General features: G+C 38.9%; 1 protein-coding gene across 4 annotated transcripts in view; it reads left to right on the forward strand.

The window, feature by feature from the left end:
• Nucleotides 1–24,057, forward strand: part of RXFP1 (relaxin family peptide receptor 1) — a 91,674-nt gene that overhangs the window by 34,190 nt on the left and 33,427 nt on the right. For all 4 annotated transcript variants that reach the window (XM_073341463.1, XM_073341464.1, XM_073341467.1 and 1 more), the window contains exons 3-4: nt 17,772–17,870; nt 20,824–20,929. In XM_073341463.1, the coding sequence (XP_073197564.1) occupies nt 17,772–17,870; nt 20,824–20,929 (205 nt within the window). The remainder of the gene's footprint in view (nt 1–17,771; nt 17,871–20,823; nt 20,930–24,057) is intronic.

Here is a 24,057-nt window from a genome sequence, read left to right on the forward strand (position 1 = left end):
TTGCAGTTGACAAAGAACATTCATTGTCAAAGAGAAAAGATTAATCTTTTAATTGTTTAATATTTCAGCATGGTTCTGGTAAGCCAAAGTAGCAGCATGTAAGTTACCAGGATATATAGGTAATAGTTGGGCAGGCTGCAGAGAGGATTGTCTTCAGAGACCCTGAATAGCTGTCTGCATTCATGCATTCACAAACCTTAGAGGTAGATGAATCAGAGGACCTGTAAAAAGCATGAAAGCTTCAGGAAGCATGCATTTCTCAGGGATGGGAGATGGAAAGGGTTGTCATACTATTCCCTGAGACAGATTTGAATTGATGACTGTGACCGGGTGCCTGGGATGGGCCATGCTGAGAATGCCACCCTCAGAGCAGACTGTAAGAAACAGAGCAGACAATCCTCAAAAACTAGTAGGTCATTCTATAATTAGATTCACCAACTCAGTGTCAAAAGAGCTTCTGTAGCTCCACATTGGTTAACAAGAAGCCAAACACCGTCCCCTTTCAGTATCCCAGCCCTTGGCTCCCATCCAGACACACTGGTCTAATATAGTGAGAGGTTACTGAAAACCCTTTTCGCCATACTTAAAGTTCTACCAGTCCCAAAGGATCAGACATTTACCATCAAGTCAATATATATTTCAGATCTTACACAAATATCATGCTGTCAGCCAATCATTCATAAACTAACTAAAGTTTTATTAAGAAAAAAAGAGATGTATTGAATGGTTAAGGAATCATATACATACAAATGATTTTCAGTGTTTATAGATCAGGAACACAGCAGTGATATTATATGTACTGGCTTGCAAAAGTCTCTTTGGAATTATCCCAACAGGTCAGAATCCAAAGGCAGATTAGATGTAAAGTCTGTTGGAGTCTTTCCATGTATTCTCCAGTGTATGCCAAATAACTACTTAGAAGATCTCAGTCCCATGGCTTAAACTTTCCCTATTTAAAGTTCAGCAGACTAGAGATGAAAGGATCAGGCCTGGGGTTTCTCTTTATAGCTAAAGCAGGTTTTTTCAAGTGCTTTGAGCAAACCATGTGACTGAGGATTCTTCTTTGTTGAGTGCGCACTGTCCCATCACCTTGAAGTTAATGTTCTATTTACTATGCATACACAGGTAATCCAGTTACATTGATTAACATAAGGCAATTGCTGGTCATACATTATAACATAGACAAGCTGAAGATAATATATATATATAATATTGTTAATTTCATGCAATGTCTCACATCTTTGATCTTAGGGTGGACTAAACCCAGTCGCACACATAATATATAGTCAATTAAGACATAAAAGTGAATTAGCATCTACAAGCTAATTTGGTTACATTGTGAAATCTTTAACAAGATACAAGTACACAGACCAACACATTTACCATCTGCCCTTGATTTCTATTACTGCAAATGTATGGGTTAGTGATTGCTGGTCTAGTACATCTCTTTGAAATTCATATACAAATGAATTGTCCTGATACAATTGTAATGCCTCTTGTTAAAAGTTGTTATGGGTCATACATAGGTTGGCTGGTCTGCCAGTGTCACAATGACAGAGGTGAAAATTTCTATATCCCCCTTATTAATCTGCTGAGCCACACACTCCCACCTCCCCCAATAACATGTACTTTAAAAATCTTGTATAAATAAAATGAGTGGTTTAAAACAGAAGATTTAATACAGGGCTGTATATGAAGAATTTATAGGTGAATCAGATGAAAATTAACACTTACATAATCTCTGTTTAGGTTATAAAACTATATTGAGATATTGTATTGAACTGGAATATACCTCTTTGATGTTTCAGGGATTATGATTTTGTTTATGGGCTCTGTCTCAGATTTCTTACCCTTTCTGAAGGGTGTGAACAGAAGCTTGAAAGATGATGTTTATAGTCAGAGCCATTTACATTTTACAGGTTTTTTCTTATGTGACATGCTTGTTTGCTATGTTGCTGGAATGCTAAAAGAAAACTAACAGAAGGCCATCTCTCTTTGGGGAGGAAGAAGAAAAGCATACAAATAGAAACATTTTCAAGTAAACTTTTTCAGTCAAAAAATATCATTCCATTGAAACTGAAATATATATTTTTTTTGATGGAATGTTTTCTGTAGTTCAGGGTGGACTCCCTGATCAATTCCACAGAGAGTGATGAATTGAAAACCTGACATTTTCAGTTTAAAGACAGGTTTCAGAGGAACAGCCGTGTTAGTCTGTATTCGCAAAAAGAAAAGGAGTACTTGTGGCACCTTAGAGACTAACCAATTTATTTGAGCATGAGCTTTCGTGAGCTACAGCTCACTTCATCAGATGTTTACCGTGGAAACTGCAGCAGACTTTATATACACACAGAAATCATGAAACAATACCTCCTCCCACCCCACTGTCCTGCTGGTAATAGCTTATCTAAAGTGATCAACAGGTGGGACATTTCCAGCACAAATCCAGGTTTTCTCACCCTCCACCCCCCCACACAAATTCACTCTCCTGCTGGTGCTAGCCCATCCAAAGTGACAACTCTTTACATAATCAAGTCGGGCTATTTCCTGCATAGATCAAGGTTTTCTCACATCCCCCCCACCCCCATACACACACAAACTCACTCTCCTGCTGGTAATAGCTCATCTAAACTGACCATTCTCCAGGTTTAAATCCAAGTTAAACCAGAACATCTGGGGGGGGGGGACATTTAATCAAAATTTTGTTTCTCAACAACTTTCAAAAATATTATTTTTCTTGTTTGAAATGTGGAACAAGCTCAAGCTTCAAAAATCTCAAAATTCTTTGTGAAAAGAACCATCAGTCCCCAGCCAGCTCTACACAAAAGCTCTCCTCCACTACACTGGAACATTATGAGCCTCTTCCAGTTACTTTCATATCCCCTCTTATGGGGGAATGACTCAAATTAATTTTTTAAAATAATATATGATGAGATATTAGTCATCCAAATAAAGATAAATAATGCTGCCTCCAGCTGAATATTGCACAGGTAGGGTTGCCAATATTGGTTGACTGTATTCCTGGAGATTTCATCATATAATTACAGATTAATTCCTGGAGACTCCAGGCCAATCCTGGAGGGTTGGCAACTGAACAAAAAGGAGGTCATGTCTAGGGAAACCTGGAAGTATAGTAACCTAGTTTCAGTCACGATTTTTGAACGCTTGGGGTCAGCAATAAATGGCTTTGAGTTGCCTTGCTGGTCCTAGATGGCCTTAGGTTCATTACAGTGTGTGTTTGTCCAGCTCAGAGAATGTTGAGGGCTCCCAGATGGCTGGTGTGGAGACTAACTTTCATTCTGCTGAAACATTCCATAATAATGGGGATGAACTCTACTTAAAAAAAAATGTAAACAAATAGGATCCAGATAATAACCCTGCAAAAAAATTGCAATGTTTTGTAAATATTCATGCACTCTGCATTAGAACTTGAAAGTGTTTTCTTTTAAGTGTATTTTTATAATTTTTTCATAAATTGTAAAATATTCATTGGGTTTCATACACTGGAAGTAATTGCTTGACATATCTGTATTCATACGACCATATTCATCCCTAGTGTAAAAACTCCTTTAAAGGCAAAGTAGTAATACCAGGGATTAATTTAGCTCAATGCCCCTATTGCTGCAAGATCCTGATGATTTAACTCTAATAGTGTTTGTTATGTTTTTCTAATGTTAAAACACAGTAGCTCAGAGCATTCCAAAGATATTTTATGGTCAAGACTATTTTGCCCATTGCCAGCTGTTTCCAGAAGCTTTTAGTTCCTTTTTAAAAGGTTAAGGGTGATGCTGAACAGTTTGACCTACATGTTGTATTTTATTTGGAGCTGCCGGTGAAACTAGTAACAAACACAGGAAGTGTGTGCAAGTGGTAATAATTCCAGCGCCCTGCTGTGCATGAGTTTAATTAAAACTCAAGTTGGCAGGCAGCGCAACAAGTTTGATAAATTGTCCTACATTCCGGTTCTTCAGTCAGCTTTTCCAGAAAAGACGACCATTTTCAGGAGAAAAAAAAAAAACTTTTCCTGTTTTCTGACTACAAGGCTTGGCCCTGCAGCTTCTGTAACTGAGATTTCGGAATGGAGGTTCTGAACAGAATTTATTGAATATGTTCTGTTATTTAGCTAATTGATGTGTATGAATTGTTGATGGTTAGCTGCTGTGCAATTTAAAAAATCATGTGCTGCTATGTGAATTAAAGTATTAGAACAGAATTTCACTTGAATATCAGTACAGTATGAATATTGGATGAAACTAAGATAAAAGATAGTGACAACATGACAACAAATACTGTCCGTTCTCTTCCCAGTACAGTTTCATTCTAGACATTATACTTCAAACAGATTTACAGTATTTCATACACACTAAATCAGTACAAAAGAGCAACTGCTATATAATACCACAATTATTAATACACTACTCAAGATATAGGAGAGGACTGTAGAATGTAGGATCAATATTTAACTATTCAACTGCATTTCAAGGAAGATACCCAAACACCACTGGTGCAGTCAGTCTACTTAAGGATGAATCTCATGAAATTAGAATTACTAATGCTAGACCAGAACAACAGTGCTTCTGGTCCTACTTTCTTTAGTATTTGTCACTTAGTTTCTTATAGAATCAATGTGTGTTTCATCAGCTTAATGGGAGTGTATGTGTGTTTAAGTGATAGCTGTGTAATACATGGCAGAACCTTATGACAAATTGCAAGGTCATGTCATAAATAAATGTCTGATGAATCTTTGACCGCCTCACCTGCCCTCTATCCATTAATGAGGCTCCTGAATCATTTTCTAAAATCCCACACCCCTGAGTTGCTTCAAACAGCCACCATTTTCTTAATAACAGCCTGCTAGATAAATGTTTTCTCTACCTACCACAAAATGTGCAATTGCTCCCCAAAATTATATGTGCCTGAGTCCCAGGATTAACAGAATTTGATCCTGGGCCAGGGACAGCTTTTCTGTGCATAGAAATGTCATGATTTTAAATCTGGTCTATTAAAACGTGGGACCATACATCCACGTGCATTTTCTTTGAAGTTGGAAATGGATCCCTCTGTTAGACCAAGGGCCTCCACACTTCTTGGCATTTAACCTGAAGAGAAAAGAGAGAGACCGCCATCATGCTGTGGAGCAATCTGCCAATGAATCCGAAATGAACAAGGGGATTAAACCTTGAGCGCATGTTGTCATAAATATAAAGGGAAGGGTAAACCCCTTTGAAATTCCTCCTGGCCAGGGGAAAGCTCCTCTCACCTGTAAAGGGTTAAGAAGCTAAAGGTAACCTCGCTGGCACCTGACCAAAATGACCAATGAGGAGACAAGATACTTTCAAAAGCTGGGAGGAGGGAGAGAAACAAAGGGTCTGTGTGTCTGTCTAATGCTGGTTTTCTGCAGGGGATAGACCAGGAATGGAGTCTTAGAACTTTTAGTAAGTAAGCTAGCTAGGTAGGTTAGATTATGATTTATTTAAATGGCTGAGAAAAGAACTGTGCTGAATAGAATAACTATTTCTGTCTGTGTATCTTTTTTGTAACTTAAGATTTTGCCTAGAGGGGTTCTCTATGCTTTGAATCTAATTACTCTGTAAGGTATCTACCATCCTGATTTTACAGAGGGGATTTCTTTATTTCTATTTACTTCTATTTTTTATTAAAAGTCTTCTTGTAAGAAAACTGAATGCTTTTTCATTGTTCTCAGATCCAAGGGTTTGGGTCTGTAGTCACCTAGGCAAACTGGTGAGGCTTTTTACCAAACCTTGTCCAGGAAGTGGGGTGTAAGGTTTTGGGAAGTATTTTGGGGGGAAAGATGTGTCTAAACAGCTCTTCCCAGTAACCAGTATTAGTTTGGTGGTGGTAGCGGCCAATCCAAGGACAAAGGGTGGAATATTTTGTACCTTGGAGAAGTTTTGACCTAAGCTGGTAAAGATAAGCTTAGGAGGTTTTTCATGCAGGTCCCCACATCTGTACCCTAGAGTTCAGAGTGGGGGAGGAACCTTGACACATGTAAAGCCCGGTTGTGGGGAGATGCTTATTGTATTGTATTTACCTCTGATAAAGACATGAAGTCTTTTGTTCCCTTTGTACTTTAACAACATATAACTTACTTATATAACTCTCTCGCTATATATAATATATATAATATATCCTAATAAAGAATTTTGATTTTGAGTGATGGATTTGGGACAAAGGCATTTAGTATGTTGGAGATGGGATTATCACAAAACCAAAATAATTTGAAAAGAGTTTCAGAAACAGTTTTGGCCAGAGATCACAAATATAGAGCTGTGTGGAGTTTTCTGCTTTATTATCTTACCTTCTTTGTTCAAGGGGAATAAGAACTATTTACACACTATCTCTTGGATCTGTGTTGTCTTTTTTCTAATGATAAATGAACCTACCTACCCCAAGAATCCAAACTGTTCTTGACAACAATAACACTTACCAATCCAGTACTGTCTCAATCAGCTTCCTAAGTTTACAAAAACACTTCTGAATACCTTGATTTGTTGATTCTTGTGATTACTCTCATTATTCTCATTCTTACTTGATTAAGTGTAGACTTTCTAAAAGCCATTATAATAGCTCATCTTTCCTGATTTATGTAAAAAATAACCCCATTGCAAACAGCAGATGCAGCAAGTTACCATCCCATATCTAACCTTCCATTCTTGTTGATTGTAATTTGGAAAATGAAGTTACCTGGTATAGCAAGAGCTGTAGTTCTGGAACAGCTCCTAGCATGGTAAAGTTTTATGTTGCTGTGTGATTTGAATTCCCCTAAATTTTTTCTCTGTGATCTCTTGATATCTGTCATCCACATTTAACCACAATACACCAATAGTTTTCCTGGATAATCTAAATGGTTTGTTCACCATGGCTTTAATATAGTAATGAGTCTGAAATCCAAATACCTGCTTCCACCAAATTTCAGTGGTACTTTGATTCAAATCCCTGCATGTGAAGTTACCTCAGCTGTTTTGAGTCTGGGTTAGGTCCAAAACTGGAAAGGCTCTAGCTTCTATATCCAGTTCATATGCAGCTAAATATGGAAGAAGTTTAATCAGAATGGCTGGTCTCATGAGATTTTCCTCCATCATAAGATAAAAAACTTTGTAAGAACAGATTACAAACATTCAACATTTTTTTAATACGAGCATGAAACTTAGCCTGCTTCAGCTTTGAACCTGAACTATCCTTATCTGAATCAAAACAAAACATTCTTGGCCCATCTCTACTGTAAAATAGTTTAAATCCTATATTTTTTCAGTACATACAATTTTCATTACTGAGGGCATGATCTAGAAAGATATTTAGCATTCCTGCTTCCTACTGAAGTTAGCAATGCTGAAGCTGAGGCCCTAAAATGATACTTGTGAGTTTCAGTGCAAATGTTATGTGGCATTTTCCACAGTTCCATTTCAAAACCCGTTGGCTTGTCCCTTCTATACATAATGCTCTTTATCAGCACCCTTTAGTGTAGTTACAGGCTCTAAAATCACATGAATGCATATTTCTCTGCCTTTTCTGTTTTATGAATGTTGCATGCTTTGTAACTTTCATCCTGGCTTAGTAATACCCAAAGATACATATTGTGGTTAAAAACAACTAGAAAGGTCATTACTGTTAGTACACATTTGACTAATACTCTACCATTTTAAATCAAAATGTGAATGCTTAGACCAATATAAAGTCTGCAACCATGCCACCCTGGTTGTTATCACCTCATTTCTCACAAAATATTGTTGCCTATGGGCCTGGACCAAAGCCCATGGAAGTCAATGGAAAGACTACTATTGACTTAATGAGCACAGGATCATGTCTTATGTGAACTGGGAGACTTATGGGGAAAGTCCAGAGGCTTCAAGAAGTACTGTTTGTTATTCATGATGAAACATTCTTCAAAGACGGTACTGAATAAGTACCCAGCACAGTGATAGGGAGCACTGGAGGTGCCCTTTTCCAGGTGAGATGTAAAACCAAGGCTCTGATCACCTGTCTTGTGGAAAGCTCTCGTGCCACTTTTCACAACAGTGGGAATGTTACACCCAGCATCTTGTCTTCTTTCAGTTTACAAGTTCTTGTAAACATCTACCTGCATTCTCCTTGAACTTTAATTCTAGAATTTAAGGTCTAAAACTGTCGTAGAATGTTGCTTTGCACTGTTACATAGTTGTTGTGTTCCAGCTCAGAAATGGTTGCTGAAGTGACTTCTGTGTGTATGTATATGTGTGTGTGTGTGTGTATATATATATACACACACACACACACGTGTATATGTGTATATATATAGGTAAATCGCTTGAGAACCCTTCAGGATGGTATTTTAATAGATACACATATAAAATATTATTATTTATTTATTAAAAATAAGCATTTTCTAAAAACATTTTATTTTTATGCAAGAATCTGTCCATACTGTGCCTAACCTGTAGGTACAAACCAACTGGTAGTTGGGTAAACTGGACTTTTCCATTATGAATGGAACATTGAATTAAGAAAATAATGACTACTGTTACTCATCTGGCTAGCGCTCCACTTATTGGGCTCTATAAGAGAACTGTAGAAAGAACACAACTTAACTATGTAAGTGATACCTTTTTCATAAACAGGGTCATTATATTTAATTGGGTGGCCGGAACTGTACTGAGGACAGCAACCTTCTCAGTGTTTAGAAATATGGTTGCTGGCCAAATTTCCTTGTAATTCAGCAACATTGTTTTTTGGCAGCTAGGCTGTGATTGTTTGCAGTGTGTACTCTCTTCTCTAGAAAATATGGTGTCATAGCCACTTGTTTCCAGGCAACTGAAACAAACACAAGCACTCAGGTTAAATTTAAAATGACTCCCTAGAGGAAGCAGAGGGAAGAGAGAGAAAGTGATGCAAGGTGATTCCTCTATGATTACCTGTATTACTACTAGAATGCTCCTGGACTTTACAGTCCTGGGAATGAGGGACCATGCTCAGGTCCTAAATTTAGGTCCCCCATGTGGCAGTTCTTAGTGCTATCTTTAGATCATCAAATCAGATATTTGATGGCAGACATAGACTGGAATGTTCAAAGGAGTCTGAAGGAGTAATGTACCCTAGTCCCACTGAAAATCTCTCCCAAGTGTATTACAAAGACACTTGTAAAAATGTTGACCTAGCTTACCAACTCTGAGCAGGTGCTCAGCACCCTTCATAGGCCTTTTCTCTTTAATAAGACTTACTGCATATTACATCTCTTATGAAAAGGTCCTGTAAAACTAGATAGGATTAAACCAATATAATTATATAGAAATGTAATAATGTTAGTAGAAAAAGCCTATACAATTTAACAGAGAATTATGTAATTTCCATAAATTCTCTAAACTGTCCTGTAGATTTCTATAATGGGTATATAAACCTGATTGGGATGTTTGAAAACATCTATGCAAAGGTTATTATTTTTTATTAAACACTACTCAATTTTCCATATGGGATAGAGATATTTGTATGATTTTTGTTTCTGCTTCATCACATCACACACAAGCTTGCCATTTTTGTATGTTCAATCAAAAATAAGAATAATTATTTTTACAGTTCTGTTAGTTGTGTCACATCTGTCCCAGACAATAATTTTCCCCATCATAATATAAATTAAAATCAGAGATTTAAGATTATATGAAACTATCCAGCCTTAGAACCTACATTTGTCATTTGAGTTGGAAATTACGTATATGCTTATGGAGCAAAAAATAAACATTTGGAAGTTGAGAGATACTTAGTGGCAAACACCGGACGAAAGATCAGAATATCAGACTCCTATGTAATCTTTTCACATATGCAAGTCGTGCCAGTCTGCTGTCACTCACACACGTGTAAATCCAGAATGATCACACTGAAGTAATTCCAGATTTACACTGGTGAAAATGACAGCAGAATTTGGCTATGTCCATTTTTTAAAATCCAGTGATTTTTTAAAAACGTTAATAATGATGTGTAACAGTTAATACATAATAGACATGCACAGTCAGTCATGACATACTTCAATTGATTTTATGTCTGTTTTGATCTTCAGAGAACAGACACACCAGTGGGGGAACCTTTAAGTAACAGCAGCTTTTATATTAAAGGATATTTTTCAAATATTAAGTTATTTTATTTTTTCACACCATAGTTAGTTCATAAATTGTAAATAGATTTGTACTGAAGAACAGAATAGAAAACAGAATCATTTTATACAGATTAAAAGGATCACTATATAAATTAGAGAGAGAATTCATGCTTATACAAGATTTATCAGAGGAGTACTGGTACTAAGAAGATATTTATCATTTGTAAATTAGGGCTTGTCTGTTTTAGAAAAGTTGCACTGATTTAATTAAATTGATTTAAATCAGTACTAAACTGATGTAAGCCCCCTAATGAAGATGAAAAGGAGTACTTGTGGCACCTTAGCGACTAACCAATTTATTTGAGCATGAGCTTTCGTGAGCTACAGCTCACTTCATCGGATGCATACCGTGGAATTGTTTCATATTCTCTGTGTGTATATAAAGTCTGCTGCAGTTTCCACGGTATGCATCCGATGAAGTGAGCTGTAGCTCACGAAAGCTCATGCTCAAATAAATTGGTTAGTCTCTAAGGTGCCACAAGTACTCCTTTTCTTTAAGGGGAAATAGGTTACCTTGCATAATGACTTAGCCAGTCACAGTCTCTATTCAAGCCTAAATTAATTGTATCCAATTTGCAAATGAATTCCAAGGAATTGGGAATTATCCCACTGGATTATCATACGCATTGTAAGGAGAGTGATCACTTTAGATAAGCTATTACCAGCAGGAGAGTGGGGTGGAGGGAGAGAAAACCTTTTGTAGTGGTAAACACCCATTTACACCCATGCTTTGTGTGTATAAACAGATCTTCTATACTTTCCACAGTATGCATCCAATGAAGTGAGCAGTAGCTCACGAAAGCTTATGCTCAAATAAATTGGTTAGTCTCTAAGGTGCCACAAGTACTCCTTTTCTTTTTGCGAATACAGACTAACACAGCTGTTACTCTGAAACCTAATGAAGATGCACTCAGACCTGCCTAACTCTTGCTTAAATTGGTCAGAAATTTGTTGAATTAAGTTCACCTGATTTAAGTGAGGGTTAATGTAGATACATTTAAATCAGTTTATGTGTTTGCCCACGAGACTGGTTTAATGTCAGTTTAGTTAAACTAGTGCATATTTTCTAATATGGGCCAGGCCTTAATGTGTATAATCTGAGGGTCTAATCCTACAGTCTTTATGAAAGTAGTCCCATTAAAGTCAAGGTTGAAATCCTGGCCCCACTGAAGTCAATCGAGTTAGAATTTCACTCAATGCAAGTAAGGCTACAGGCTCAGGACCAAATTATTGGAGTTTATCATTGTGGGCCAATAGTGGAAAAGGTGTAAGTATGGAGCAACTTTGACCATATTAAAGATATCTCTGACCATGAAATACCATGATGCATTTCTTAATAGTAGGAGAAAATGTACTGAAATGGTTATCCGAAAGGAACATATCCCACACCAGCCATAGCAAAGACAAAATCACCTGCTGGTATGAGGCCTTTTAGATCTGCAGGCAGTTGCCTGACACCTTAAAATAAGTATAGTGCCTGTTTACAGATACCTATCAGGCTACAGTTCAAAGAGCAGGAATTCTTGTATACAGAATTCATGTTGTAAGTTCCATTCTAAACAATTCATTGTGTATCTTTAATTGATATTTTCTTGGATTTGGGAGATATTTTCGTGGATTTGTCATATGTATTTATTCAAATCTGTAATTTGTCAGAATTAGTGTCCGTATTCATCTTCTATGACACTAATACATAAATGGTAATCAACACAATGTAAATCCATCTAACGGACCATAGATTTTTGCAGTGTTCCAGGGTAAGACATTGTCAATTACTTATTTCACTTATTCCACATCAGAGAAGATATGCTGGTGTCCCATTGTCTCAAAAGCAGGCTTTGCCAGAAGTACACCCAATAGAACCTATTTTAGAATTGGCTCAGGAAAATCATGTCATCTGAACTGGACTTCCCAAAATGTGCATCTGTAATCAGTGGGCCAGTACTATAATTAATCATTTCTGAAAGTTGTTGAAGAACCTCTTCTTACTGGTGTGTAAAAAGATCAGACTCAAACAACATAAACTCTAAATGACCGCCATGTGATTTATGTCTCTGACATGCTGTACCTGACTTAGTCCTTCTATTAAATATAGTTATTTACAAAGGGTGTGTATCTATGATTGGGCAAAACAGTTTGGCTAAAATAAAAGCTGTCCCACATTTTGTCCCAAAACTTTAACCAAACTAAATCAGATCAATTGTTTGAAGCTCAGAAAAGTTTAGCTAACTTTTTTCCTGTGTGTGTGTTTGTTTTTAAATGTTTCCATGCCTCTCCACTGCTTGTAGAAACCAGGACCAGAAGAGCCAGAAGAAAAGCCCAGTATTTTCAATCAGTTGACACCAGAAAGCTTAGGAAATCCGAGCTGTACCAGTGCAAAGTAATATGTATGGGAGCCCATCTGACTTCCTTTTTATCTGTGACTGGAACCCTCCGCTTTTATTACACTGCACTCATGCATGGCTGCCTCTTGACTGTCTATAAACATTCCATACACATACGCACTCCACAGTGGGCAGCTTGCCATTTGGCAAAATTTCTCAAACACTGTCAAATGGGATAAAGCATATCTACCTGTTTGGCCTTAAGAAGTAGAGAGGCAAACAGCTTCCCCGATGTAGTTGAGAATCTGGCCCTATGTCTTTGCTGGCTTAGAAGAGGGCAGGGTGTTAGGGTTGTTTGTATATTTTAACACCAGAACAAATGGTTTTCAACAATATTTCAAAATATCCAACTAAATGGTTAATTTACCAAGTGTTCCTATGCTGGTACTGCTGTGTTTAGGAAGCCTAAAAGTATTCTGAGACTGCATCCTGAGTGAACAGTGTTTACTTAGTACAACTGTACATATAACAGCGTGGCCTGTCCTTTTAAGTGCAAGAGGCCTGGGGCTAGCCCTCTTCCATTAGCCCCATCTGTGCCATAATTAGCTGCCTGCCTGCTTAAGGGACAGGACTAATTGGGGTCAGGTGATGGCCTGGGGGAAAAAAAAGACTGTGGGGCCTCATAAAAGGGCAGAGAACAGTGTATAGAGGAGGAAATGTAAGAAGGAAGTTGGACTCTTGGGAAATGCCCTAGAGGAGGGTGTGGAAGAAGTGGAGCAAAGCAGCCTGGGAGTTAGAGTTCTGTCCCAGAACAGAGAAAACTACAAGGTCACTGAGGGAGGCTGAGAGTGTGCGAGAGGCTCCAGGGAAGCTGTCTCGGAGTTAGCACTCTATCCCAAGGCAGCGAGACTTAAGGAAAGCCCAGAAAGGGCTGACAACTGAGCCTAGAGGGTGGGATGAAGAGTGGCTCAAGTGGGGGGGGTAGAAGAACCTTTTGTTTGTTTAGACTTTTATTACCCCAGAAAAGGATTGAACTCTGAGAGTGACCTATCCAGAGGGCTGAATCCCATGAATCCCTGGAAGAGGTAGAAAACCCTGGTGAGAAGAATCTGATGCAGGTGTGCTGCAGGGCCACCATGCCTGTGACAGTGCACCAGAAATATGCAAAACTGACATACCTCTTTAAAATCATTGACAAAAAGATCCTTTTAATCTCCCATCTCAATCATCCCTCCTCTCGGTAAAATACAGTCCAGTAATAGCAGCAGATTCCAGTCCTGTATAGTAGGCTCAACCACCCTCATTTAAGACCCTGATCTTGCAAATAAAAGTCAACGGAGTCTCTCCTAGAGGAATGGGTTCAAAAATAGTAGTAATAAGGGAAGCCTCACTACAACCTTAACTAGGGGACAGGAATTATGGCCTCCTAGAGACAGATTTTCAAAAGAGCTCTGTTCCTCTTCAGGCACCTGCATAAGTGGCCAGATTGGGTGTGGAACTCTTTGAAAATCTTGCCAATGATGTTTTTCTGCTACTTATCCAGTCAATGCTCAGTTTGGCAACCAAGTGCTCAGGAGTTATTACAAAATAAGGTTCAACAGATAATCCTGTCTGATCTCTTACCACAACATAAATCATGCAGGCAAAAGGCCACTAGCCATTATCACCTAATGGTTATTATATCCTGAACAGAATAAATGCATCCTCCATTCACAGTCCTCTGAACCACAACAGAAATCCCCACACAGCACCTACTCCCAAAAGCCTGTCTCTACATTGAAAGAATATCATGGAGGGCCCATAGTGGCCCAGAAAACATTTATAACATATAATGATCACTAACCTCTACCGACTATAGAGGAAGCCCGTCTGATCCTCACCTATAACCTTATTAATATTTATAAAAGTCATGCTGCTAGCCAACACTTCAATTCACTTATAATCCACATCCTAAAATGAAATGGTGCCTGGCATTTTCTCCCTGGTGCTCTGTGATCTATTATAACTGGGTTATTCCTCATTTTACAAGCATGGAAGCATTTTAATTTTTTTTTAAACTCTCTTCCTAGCTTAACAGTGCAGTGTCAGTCAGTGAAGCTGTGAAGCTGGAGTACTGTGTCCAGTTTTGGGCCCCACACCACAAGAAGGATGTGGAAAAATTGGAAAGAGTCCAGCGGAGGGCAACAAAAATGATTAGGGGGCTGGAGCACATGACTTATGAGGAGAGGCTGAGAGAACTGGGACTATTTAGTCTGCAGAAGAGAAGAATGAGGGGGATTTGATAGCTGCTTTCGAAAGGGGGTTCCAAAGAGGATGGATCTAGATTGTTCTCAGTGGTACCAGATGACAGAACTAGGAGTAATGGTCTCAAGTTTCAGTGGGGGAGGTTTAGATTGGATATTAGGAAAAACTTTTTCACTAGGAGGGTGGTGAAGCACGGCAATATGTTACCTTGGGAGGTGGTGGAATCTCTTTCCTTAGAGGTTTTCAAGGTCAGGCTTGACAAAGCCCTGGCTGGGATGATTTAGTTGGGGATTGGTCCTGCTTTGAGCAGGGGGTTGGACAAGATGACCTCCTGAGGTCCCTTCCAACCCTGATATTCTATGGTTCTATGATTCAGAGACCTGAGTACCTCTCTAACTTCCCAGTATTTCACTTCTGCTTGAAGTGGCAGGAGATTCCTCTAGGCCTTTCTCTCAAGGCAAGAGCCCTTCCCCTTGTTTTTATTATTAATATTTATTCATTTATTATTCTCCTCCCTCTTCTTGGTATCCCCCTGGTTTACAGAGGATTTTTGAGAATTGTCTGCAGGAAAATGGTATTTGAAGAGAAAACGTGGACATATAGCAAGTCCAGTTAAGATCAAAAGGGCTCCTGACTGTGGCCCAAGTGCACAATAGAACACTGCTTTACCTGTTTTACAGCAATGTGGCAGGCTAGCATTGTCCTATTTGGGGTAGAAGTTCAGCAGCAGGAGCTGGCTTTGCAAAATCTCCAAGCCAGTATTCCCTATCTATTTGGTGCTCCAGGCCCAGGTGAAACATGGCAGTCAGGGCTGACTCCAACAGCAGCAATGTTGGGGTTTTGCTTTGTCTTAAGTCTTCTTTTCCATTTTTGTATAATAAATGAATAAGTGGATATAATATAATATAATAATAATTAATATAATGGTAGCCTACCTGGAGATGGCTAATCTTTACTAATATTTATTAATCAGAATGTATAGTTCATTTTCTCAGCTCAGGAAGTTAACTGGAGTACTATAGAGGTAATCAGCAGAGCAGCTTGGGAATGTTATGAACAAATATTCTTTCATCAGAAAATATGGATTAGTCAAAACCAAAACTTTTTACAGAAATGTATCAGACTATTGTTCAGGAGGTTTCTCAGGTCTAGAATGGAATTTCTGGTCAAAACAAGCAAATGAAAAAATCCACCGTAGAATAGCTCAGTTATTAGGACACTCATGTGGGTCCTTCCTCTCCTGGATTTGGAACAGGGCCTTGAACGTAGTGCCCTAAGTTCTGGGTTCTACAGTTTGTCTCTCTCTCAATCTTTCCACTTGAGGCTGTTCACTTTGTATAAATAAGTAAACATTCATCAGGCCAGAAAGAGACTAACTATATCCCAAGGTTAGAGCACTCCACTGTCTGGATCAAGTAGAGAAGGGACTTGAACCTGAGTCCCCCACATCCTAAGTGAGTGCCCTAATCACTGAGCTATTGGCTATCTTGAGGTTATACTCTCTCCTTTTAATTAAAACTGTCATTCTATGTTGGAATGAAACATGTCAAAACATCAAAAACATTTATGAAATGGAATTCATCATTTTCGGCCAGTAATCAGTTTTCTGAACTCCTCCTGTTGGCACTGCCTTGTGAAACTAGAAAGATGGGTGGGAGAGTGGAGGTTAAAAATAAGGCACTTCCATGGTTGGAAGATGAGGAGGAATAACTCAGATCCCCACTTCAGAGAAGGAAAAATTATATCTGGGTAAATAAATTTCACCTCTGGTCTTTTCCCTTTTTCAATATTACCAAACTGATCAATGTAGCCATGGCCCTTTGATTATAAAGCTTTATTAAATGCTTCCACAATGAATGGTATCAAGTATACACTAAATTATAAAATTTGGGAGGAAGAGAGTCCATTCATGGAGATTCATGACTCTTAGAACAAAACTGCAATCATTTGGCTAAGAATAATCATTGTAAAGCTCATAACACAAGAAGTGTTTCTAACAGTGAAGACATAGTTGCATTTAGAAGTAACACTTTAAATTACCATTGACATTTCTGAATCTCCAGCTAGTGGCTGCTATCTTGATAATTAGTGGCATCGTTTGTGATATTGGTCCAAATTGATCCAAATGAAAAATTTTAGGCCAAAGGGAGTTTTTTGACAAAGTTAAAGAAAAGTCAAAATCCGTCTTAGAATGGAAACTTTGACACAAGCAACTTTAACAGGGAAGTCAACTCCATTTCCTGTTTATTAGCAGTGTGCCTCTGTCTTCTTTATTAGGTTTTGACTTGACCAGAAAACATTATTTACAACTATATGTGAAAGTCTTCCAAAGAAACAGTGCTCTCCTGGTTGCATGGCATCACCATATTTGGAAGTCCCTAGTTGTGGGAAGACGTTGAAAGAGCTGCACAGTGTAACTAGTTTCAGACAGTGGTGTTGAATGCTGCTTTAAAGTGTATGGTGAACTTAGGTTATGCTTGTTGGTTTGAATATGTCTCATAACTTGTCCCCAAAAGTACTGCACATATAACCTTGACCTAAACACTGAGCAAAGAGAAATTAAGGCTGGATATCAGAAAACATTTCCTCACAATGCAGTCTATTACAGTGTGGAACGGTCTTCCAAAAAAAATTGTGGAAGTCCCATCATATGAGTCGTTGAAACTAAGCTGGACAAAGCACTTGAGAATATACGGTGGGGAGATAAGCCTGCACTGGTAGAAAGAAGAACAGATGACCTCATAGGTCTCTTTTTACCTCTCATTTTTAGAATTCTGTTATATGATTAGCTTTGCTTGAGGGAAAATTGGGCTTTTAAGACTTTTTTTTTTATTTGTCACAAGAGTCACACCAAAATGCTGGGATTCTGTAAGGTAGAACAAACTTTTCCTGCAAAATGCACACAATTCCTAACCTGTGTGTGTCTGTGTGTGCAAAGGATTGTACAACCAAATTTAATGAAGTTCCTGTTATCTATCGTACCTGTGGGAAATGTTTTGAAGGTTTTTTTGTTTGTTTTGTTTTTGTTTTGATATAACATGCCTTCTCTGATTTCTTCTTAGGAGACAACAATGGATGGTCTCAACAATTTGATAAGTATTTTGCAAAATACAATGAAATGACTTCCTCACATGCTTTTGGGGTAAAGACATCAGAGTGCTGTAAGTACTAACAGGAGTTATTCATGTGATTAGTACAGTGAGTGCAACATACTTCCTTCTGGGAAATATTCTTACAACATATTCAGATGCAATGTCATTCCATTTATAGTGAAATAGATTGAAAATCTCATATAGTTTCGATGCATTTATGCAAATTTTAAGTCCATTAATAGTGACTTTCAGGCTACATTGAAGTTGCTCTCTGAAAAAGATTAATTCCTCCATTAGAAACATCACAGATAAACCAATTATGAGGACAATATATATTCTTAGAGAGATGCACAAAGAGGAATGACTTAAACCCCACATCTTTCAGAACAAAATGTAAAAAAAAAAAAAAAAAAAATTATCAGCCTAGCTTTCCTACAATACCCACACATCAAAATATATACATACATAAATATTTTTTTAAAAATCCCTTCCTCCTGGGAGAGGGAAAAACAGATCCTACATGCGTCTTTTGAAATTTGTAAGCCATTCAGATACTGTAAAGAGGAAAAGGAAACAGATACAGGTTCCTAATATAATTTTGATTTGCTATGAAGTATTATCAGTAAATATGGCACCAAAATGGAAAATTCAGATTTTGAACAAATTCAAATCTGGGAGTTTTTAGATCAAGTCTTTTGGGTTGTACCTGTCGTTTTCTTGTGATAATTTCAGTAACAGATTAAATCAGCCAATTGCCAGAGGTCCTGCTACTGTATTATCATACCACATTCTGCACTAAATCCTTAGTGACTTCAGTGAGAGTTACAGTCATTAAACTGAGGTAGTATATTGCCCATCATTCTTGCCAGTGCGGTCATGCTTTATTAGATAGGTTCATTCCTCACTATCTGCTCTGTGCAGAGCTAGGATTAAGAGAAGACACAATAATTGAGTTTTGCATCCCAGCCACAGAAGGAGGTATAGTGGGTAGCTTCACATCATGGGGAATGAAGAGAAGCAGATATGATTTTTTTTTTCACAAGTACTCTGTCAAAAAAAATTTTGATTAACTTTTTCCACACTGGAAACTGTTGAAAAATAAAAGATCTATTATTGAGTGGCTCTGAACTGTACAATTCAATTCCTGAGCCAAGAGGCTTGATCGCCTTCCCTCACTGCAGTAATCTCTACTTCCTAATATCTTATCCTTTGGAAATGCTAACAGTTATAGAAGAATCTAACAAAACAAACAGAAATTATCAGGGTTGTAACTGTGCAAAGAATAAATGACGGTACAAACTACAGGGACTGAAAGGAAAAAGCATCTTGATATTGCCTGTCAGTTTTAATCAAAATGTGGTTTTGTGCAAACTGACTTAACTGAAGAGCCAGATGTGAAATGTGTTGTATAAAGATTGAGTAAAGCTAAATTAAGATTCCTAAATGCGCATTTTATTCAGATTTGGTCTGTTCATTTGCAAGTAAAAACTTACAATTCTTATCCATAGATAATTCAACACTAAATTAGGCCAGGTCGACACTCAAAAGTTAGGTCGACCCAGCTACATTATTCAGGGATGTGAAAAACTGACACCCCTGAGTGACCTTGTTATGCTGACTTAACCCCCAGTGTAGACAGCACTAGTTGACAGAAGAATTCTTCCATCGACCTACCTACCGACTGCCTCTCAGGGAGGTTGATTACCTACACCAGTGACCTACATTGACCTACATTGTTGGAAAAACACCTCCCATCAGACTAGGAAGTGTCTACACTGAACACTACAGTGGTGCAGCTGCAGGTGGCAGCTGTTCCACTGTAGCAGTTTCAAGTGTAGACAAGCCTGTAGTGTCTGAGCTGGAAAAAAATGGAAAGGTTTGGCCATTCTTGTGAGGGACTATATTAATCTCATTGTTTAGGACCAAAATTTAAGAGGGAAATCTCTCTGTGAGAGCACAGTTGCATGTAAATCAGGCGATTGCCTGGACAAATACAATGTGCAGTTGTCAAACTGGTCCTTGAAATCACAATTCTGCAGCACAAATCATGTGCTCGCATTTTGGGGCATGGCCCTTAAGCCTCCATTTTTCAAAATGTAGCCATTTATGTGAAATTTAAAATATAGAAAAAAAAATCTGCTGTCCATTCTGCAAGTTTGCTAAATCTTCTCAAAATGTATGTTTTTGTTCTTCTTTATACATCCAACACTTTCCATTACATGCGACAATATTGTGCCATTAAACCTAACACCATGGACAAGCTCGTGATTGTGACAGTCATTTGTTAGAGCAAATGATAGAATTTTGTGAGTCAATATTTTTTAAAATGTACATGCTCCATGTACAATATGTGCAAAATCCTGTCTGTATTTATGTACAAAATTACTAAATGTATGTACACACATGGATATTTAGATATTTAGATGCTTGTTCATGCATGTAGTTACATGTGTGCTTTAATATGGGCATGCAATGGTGCGCTTTTTTTTTTTTTTTGCACATGGGTCAACACCTACCAGTAAAACCACTGACATTTTGGTCTTTCATGTACCACAACCTGCTTATGGTCACAAAACCTGTTTGCATTTGCAAATCAGGCAGATATCAAGGTTCCGTTACTTGCTACTAAAAATTATCTAACTAGCAACTTAGAACTATTTCTAAACTCCATACCACCATCTCAGTACCGCACCCGGGTTATAGGACCCAAGACAGATAAAACATCCTCCCCACCATATCAGGCCACAATCAAAATATCAAGCTCAAAGTTGTGTTCTAAATGTGATGCTATTGTACTGGATTCAGGAGTCATTACCAATCTTTTAATTATCTGTATTTATATCAGTCACTGTGTTACTAGATCTAATTAAATGTGTACTTGAGAACCTTAAATTAAAGCATTATCCAGTTCTGTTTAGTGTGCTCTGACATGTTGTTATACTAAACACATTTTTCTACCATCTCTTTTCTCCCCATCCCATCACCTACCTTCTGCCATGACCGCTATCTTCTCTTCATTCAGTGGTTGATTCTGTGCCAGCAGAATGTCTGTGCCGAGGGCTAGAGCTTGACTGTGAGGGTGCCAATTTACGCGCTGTCCCTTCAGTCTCTTCAAACGTAACTCTGATGTAAGTAGAGCAGAACAAGCAGCTTCTTGATATGAACAACATTGAATATCAACTCTGCAGACTATCTCATAATTATATCCTTATAATTAGAGCCATTTGGTTTAACTGAAACTGGTGTAAACTGAAAGTACAATATCATTCTGTGTTGACAAGCCTTGTAGTAAAGTGCTTTTAAACACAGATTATACCTGCATAAAATAAGAGAAAAGAAATTAAAACACAGTTCAAAGTGTGAAATATAGTAAGTCTGCAGTCAGCTGTTGTTTGCAATAATGCCTCAAATGAGTACAATTTCACCAGCAGCAAGAAACACTGCAAGAGAAATAACTCTGTGAATCACACATGCTTAGGACCTCATCCTGAAATGCTTACTCCTGCAAGTAGCCTTTACTTATACCAATAACCTGAAATTCAGGGAAATGCCTGTATGAATAGGGGCTTACAGGTAGGGATTTTGCTCACTATCTCATGATAAGAAGTCAGTACAACAAGATTTAAGATTTGTGAGAGATCTGGAGGGTTGCCTGGCCATTGGTCCTGGCTTACACACTCAAGTATGAAGCTGTGCTCCCCACTTGGGAAACAAAATGCAGCATCAAACATCCCCACCTGAGGAATTTTTCTGTAAAGTTTCTTGCTATTTTCAGGACATGAACCTACTTGCAGTGGTTTCTTTAATGGACATGTGGGGCACAGAGGCATATGCTCTGGGAGGTAGGTTTTGTGTGTATTTCAGGTTAGAAATAAACTCAAACCTAGAAGATTTATCTTCTGATTTTTGAAGTCTTGGGTTTGCTATGCTGCCATTTGTCAATAGGGTGTGGACACCAAGTCAGACTCTGTGGTGATGCAGCTCTGGGCTCATCATTAATTAGATTGAGAGCAGGTGCAGATAGCCAAGCAACAGTTTCCTGTCTGACAAATTCAGACCATTTCACATTGGTATCCACGATGCTTTTACTATGTGCTACCACATGTAGTCAACTGGGGATCGATCTTGAACGGAATGCAGGTGACATAACATGGTGCCCGGAAGGTTGGGTGTGGGGGATGTAAGAGTGCATGTGTGGCAGCAAGCAGGGTTCCTCAGGTCTGCTGCCTTCTCATTGACTGGGGGATAAGTTTAGCCAACAGTGAGCTTGGCAACAGTGTTGCCAAGAAAGCTAACAGCACGTTGGGCTGTATAAGTAGGAGCACTGCCAGCAGATAGACGTGATCATTCCCCTCTATTCGGCACAGGTGAGGCCTCATCTGGAGTACTGTGTCCAGTTTTGGGCCCCACACTACAAGAAGGATATGGAAAAATTGGAAAGAGTCCAGCGGAGGGCAACAAAAATGATTAGGGGGCTGGAGCACATGACTTATGAGGAGAGGCTGAGGGAACTGGGATTATTTAGTCTGCAGAAGAGAAGAATGAGGGGGGATTTGATAGCTGCTTTCAACTACCTGAAAAGGGGTTCCAAAGAGGATGGATCTAGACTGTTCTCAGTGGTACCAGATGACAGAACAAGGAGTAATGAATGGTCTCAAGTTGCAGTGGGGGAGGTTTAAGTTGGATATTAGGAAAAACTTTTTCACTAGGAGAGAAGTGAAGCACTGGAATGGGTTACCTCGGGAGGTGGTGGAATCTCCTTCTTTAGAGGTTTTTAAGGTCAGGCTTGACAAAGCCCTGGCTGGGATGATTTAGTTGGGGACTGGTCCTGCTTTGAGCAGGGAGTTGGACTAGATGACCTCCTGAGGTCCCTTCTAACTCTAATATTCTATGAGGTTCTTGCTCCTCCACCCATCTATTTAAATTCTTCAAGGCTTTTCATAATCCTGTTGCTCCTGCTAGTTGGAGAATTTAAGTACATTGCGGGGGAGTAGGGGCTGTGCAAGAACTAAATGGCCCTCCCTCCCCTTAGCCCATAACAGGAAGGAATTTTTCCCATTGGACCAAACAGGGAGGGGTCTGGTGGGTTTTTTCACCTTCCTCATGGCATTTTACGGATTGTCTATGCAGCCCGCAGCAGTGAGCCTCTGAGCCCAGGTCAACAGACTCAGGCTTGTTGGGCTCACCCTGCAGCACTAATTATAGCTGTCTAGATGTTGCAACTTGAGCTGGAACTCAGGCTCCGAAGCGGAAGGGGGTGGGCTTCAGAGACTGAGCTGCAACTTCAAAGTGCTGTATATACAGCTGTTTTTAGCGTGGTCTGCTGACCTGGGGCCTCAGGCTTGCTGCCGTGGGCTGCTGCTGGCTGTGTAGATGTACCCATGGAGGCACAGCTGGGTCAAGCAGCAGGACTTTAAAGTTTAACATTAAGAAGATAGCACTTAGATCATCACAACTTGCAGCCAGTGTCCAGTGCAGATAAATGGCCGGCTCCCAGAGGTAAATGAGACCTGGAATGTCACTGGTGGACCTTTTGCCTATAGGAATAAGGGAGATCTGAAATCTGTGTAGATTGAGGTCTGCCCTTAGTAACCTCTGTTCGCCCCTCATACGGGGGGGAGGGGGGGCAGAGAGGCTTCAGAAGCAAACTGAGTCCTAAAGGTAGGACTGAGCATGTATACCCTGAGCTATTGGTTATCTGGTGGGAGCCCTGTAGCCCCACACTGGAAGTGTGTTACATGAGAATGAGGGGTGGCCACATATCATCCCTCCCCACTGTTAAATTAATAAAGTTGTAGGCTGCTGCTTAAATCCATCACATGTATCTGTTGTTCATTTGCCTGCACGTTCTGATCAATCTAGTGCTGTAAGACATTGCCCTTTTTTACTCCTGAATAGAAGTCATAGCATTATCACTTTATTTTAACAAGCTCTCCCAGCCCTCAAATTTTGTTATAAACTAATGACAATCCATGATCAGGTAATGCCAGAGCCAACTCTTCTTCTAGACAGTTTTAAATTCTGTCTTTATATGTGGAAGTTTCATCCACATCTTGAAGGAAATACTGTGCCTGCTAATTTTTCAGTTTAAAAACGAGCATGAAGGCCAGGCTAGTGGTTTGGTGCTAGAGACACAGTTTTTATTAGTACTTATCCCTCATTCATGAGGTCAGCAGAGGATGAGTGTGCCTGTGGAGACAGCTCACTCAACTTCCAAGAAATGGATTGTTTCACATCATTTAACAATAACCCTCCC

This window comes from Lepidochelys kempii, chromosome 4 (assembly GCF_965140285.1).
Source record: "Lepidochelys kempii isolate rLepKem1 chromosome 4, rLepKem1.hap1, whole genome shotgun sequence".
Classification (NCBI taxonomy): Eukaryota; Metazoa; Chordata; order Testudines; family Cheloniidae; genus Lepidochelys; species Lepidochelys kempii.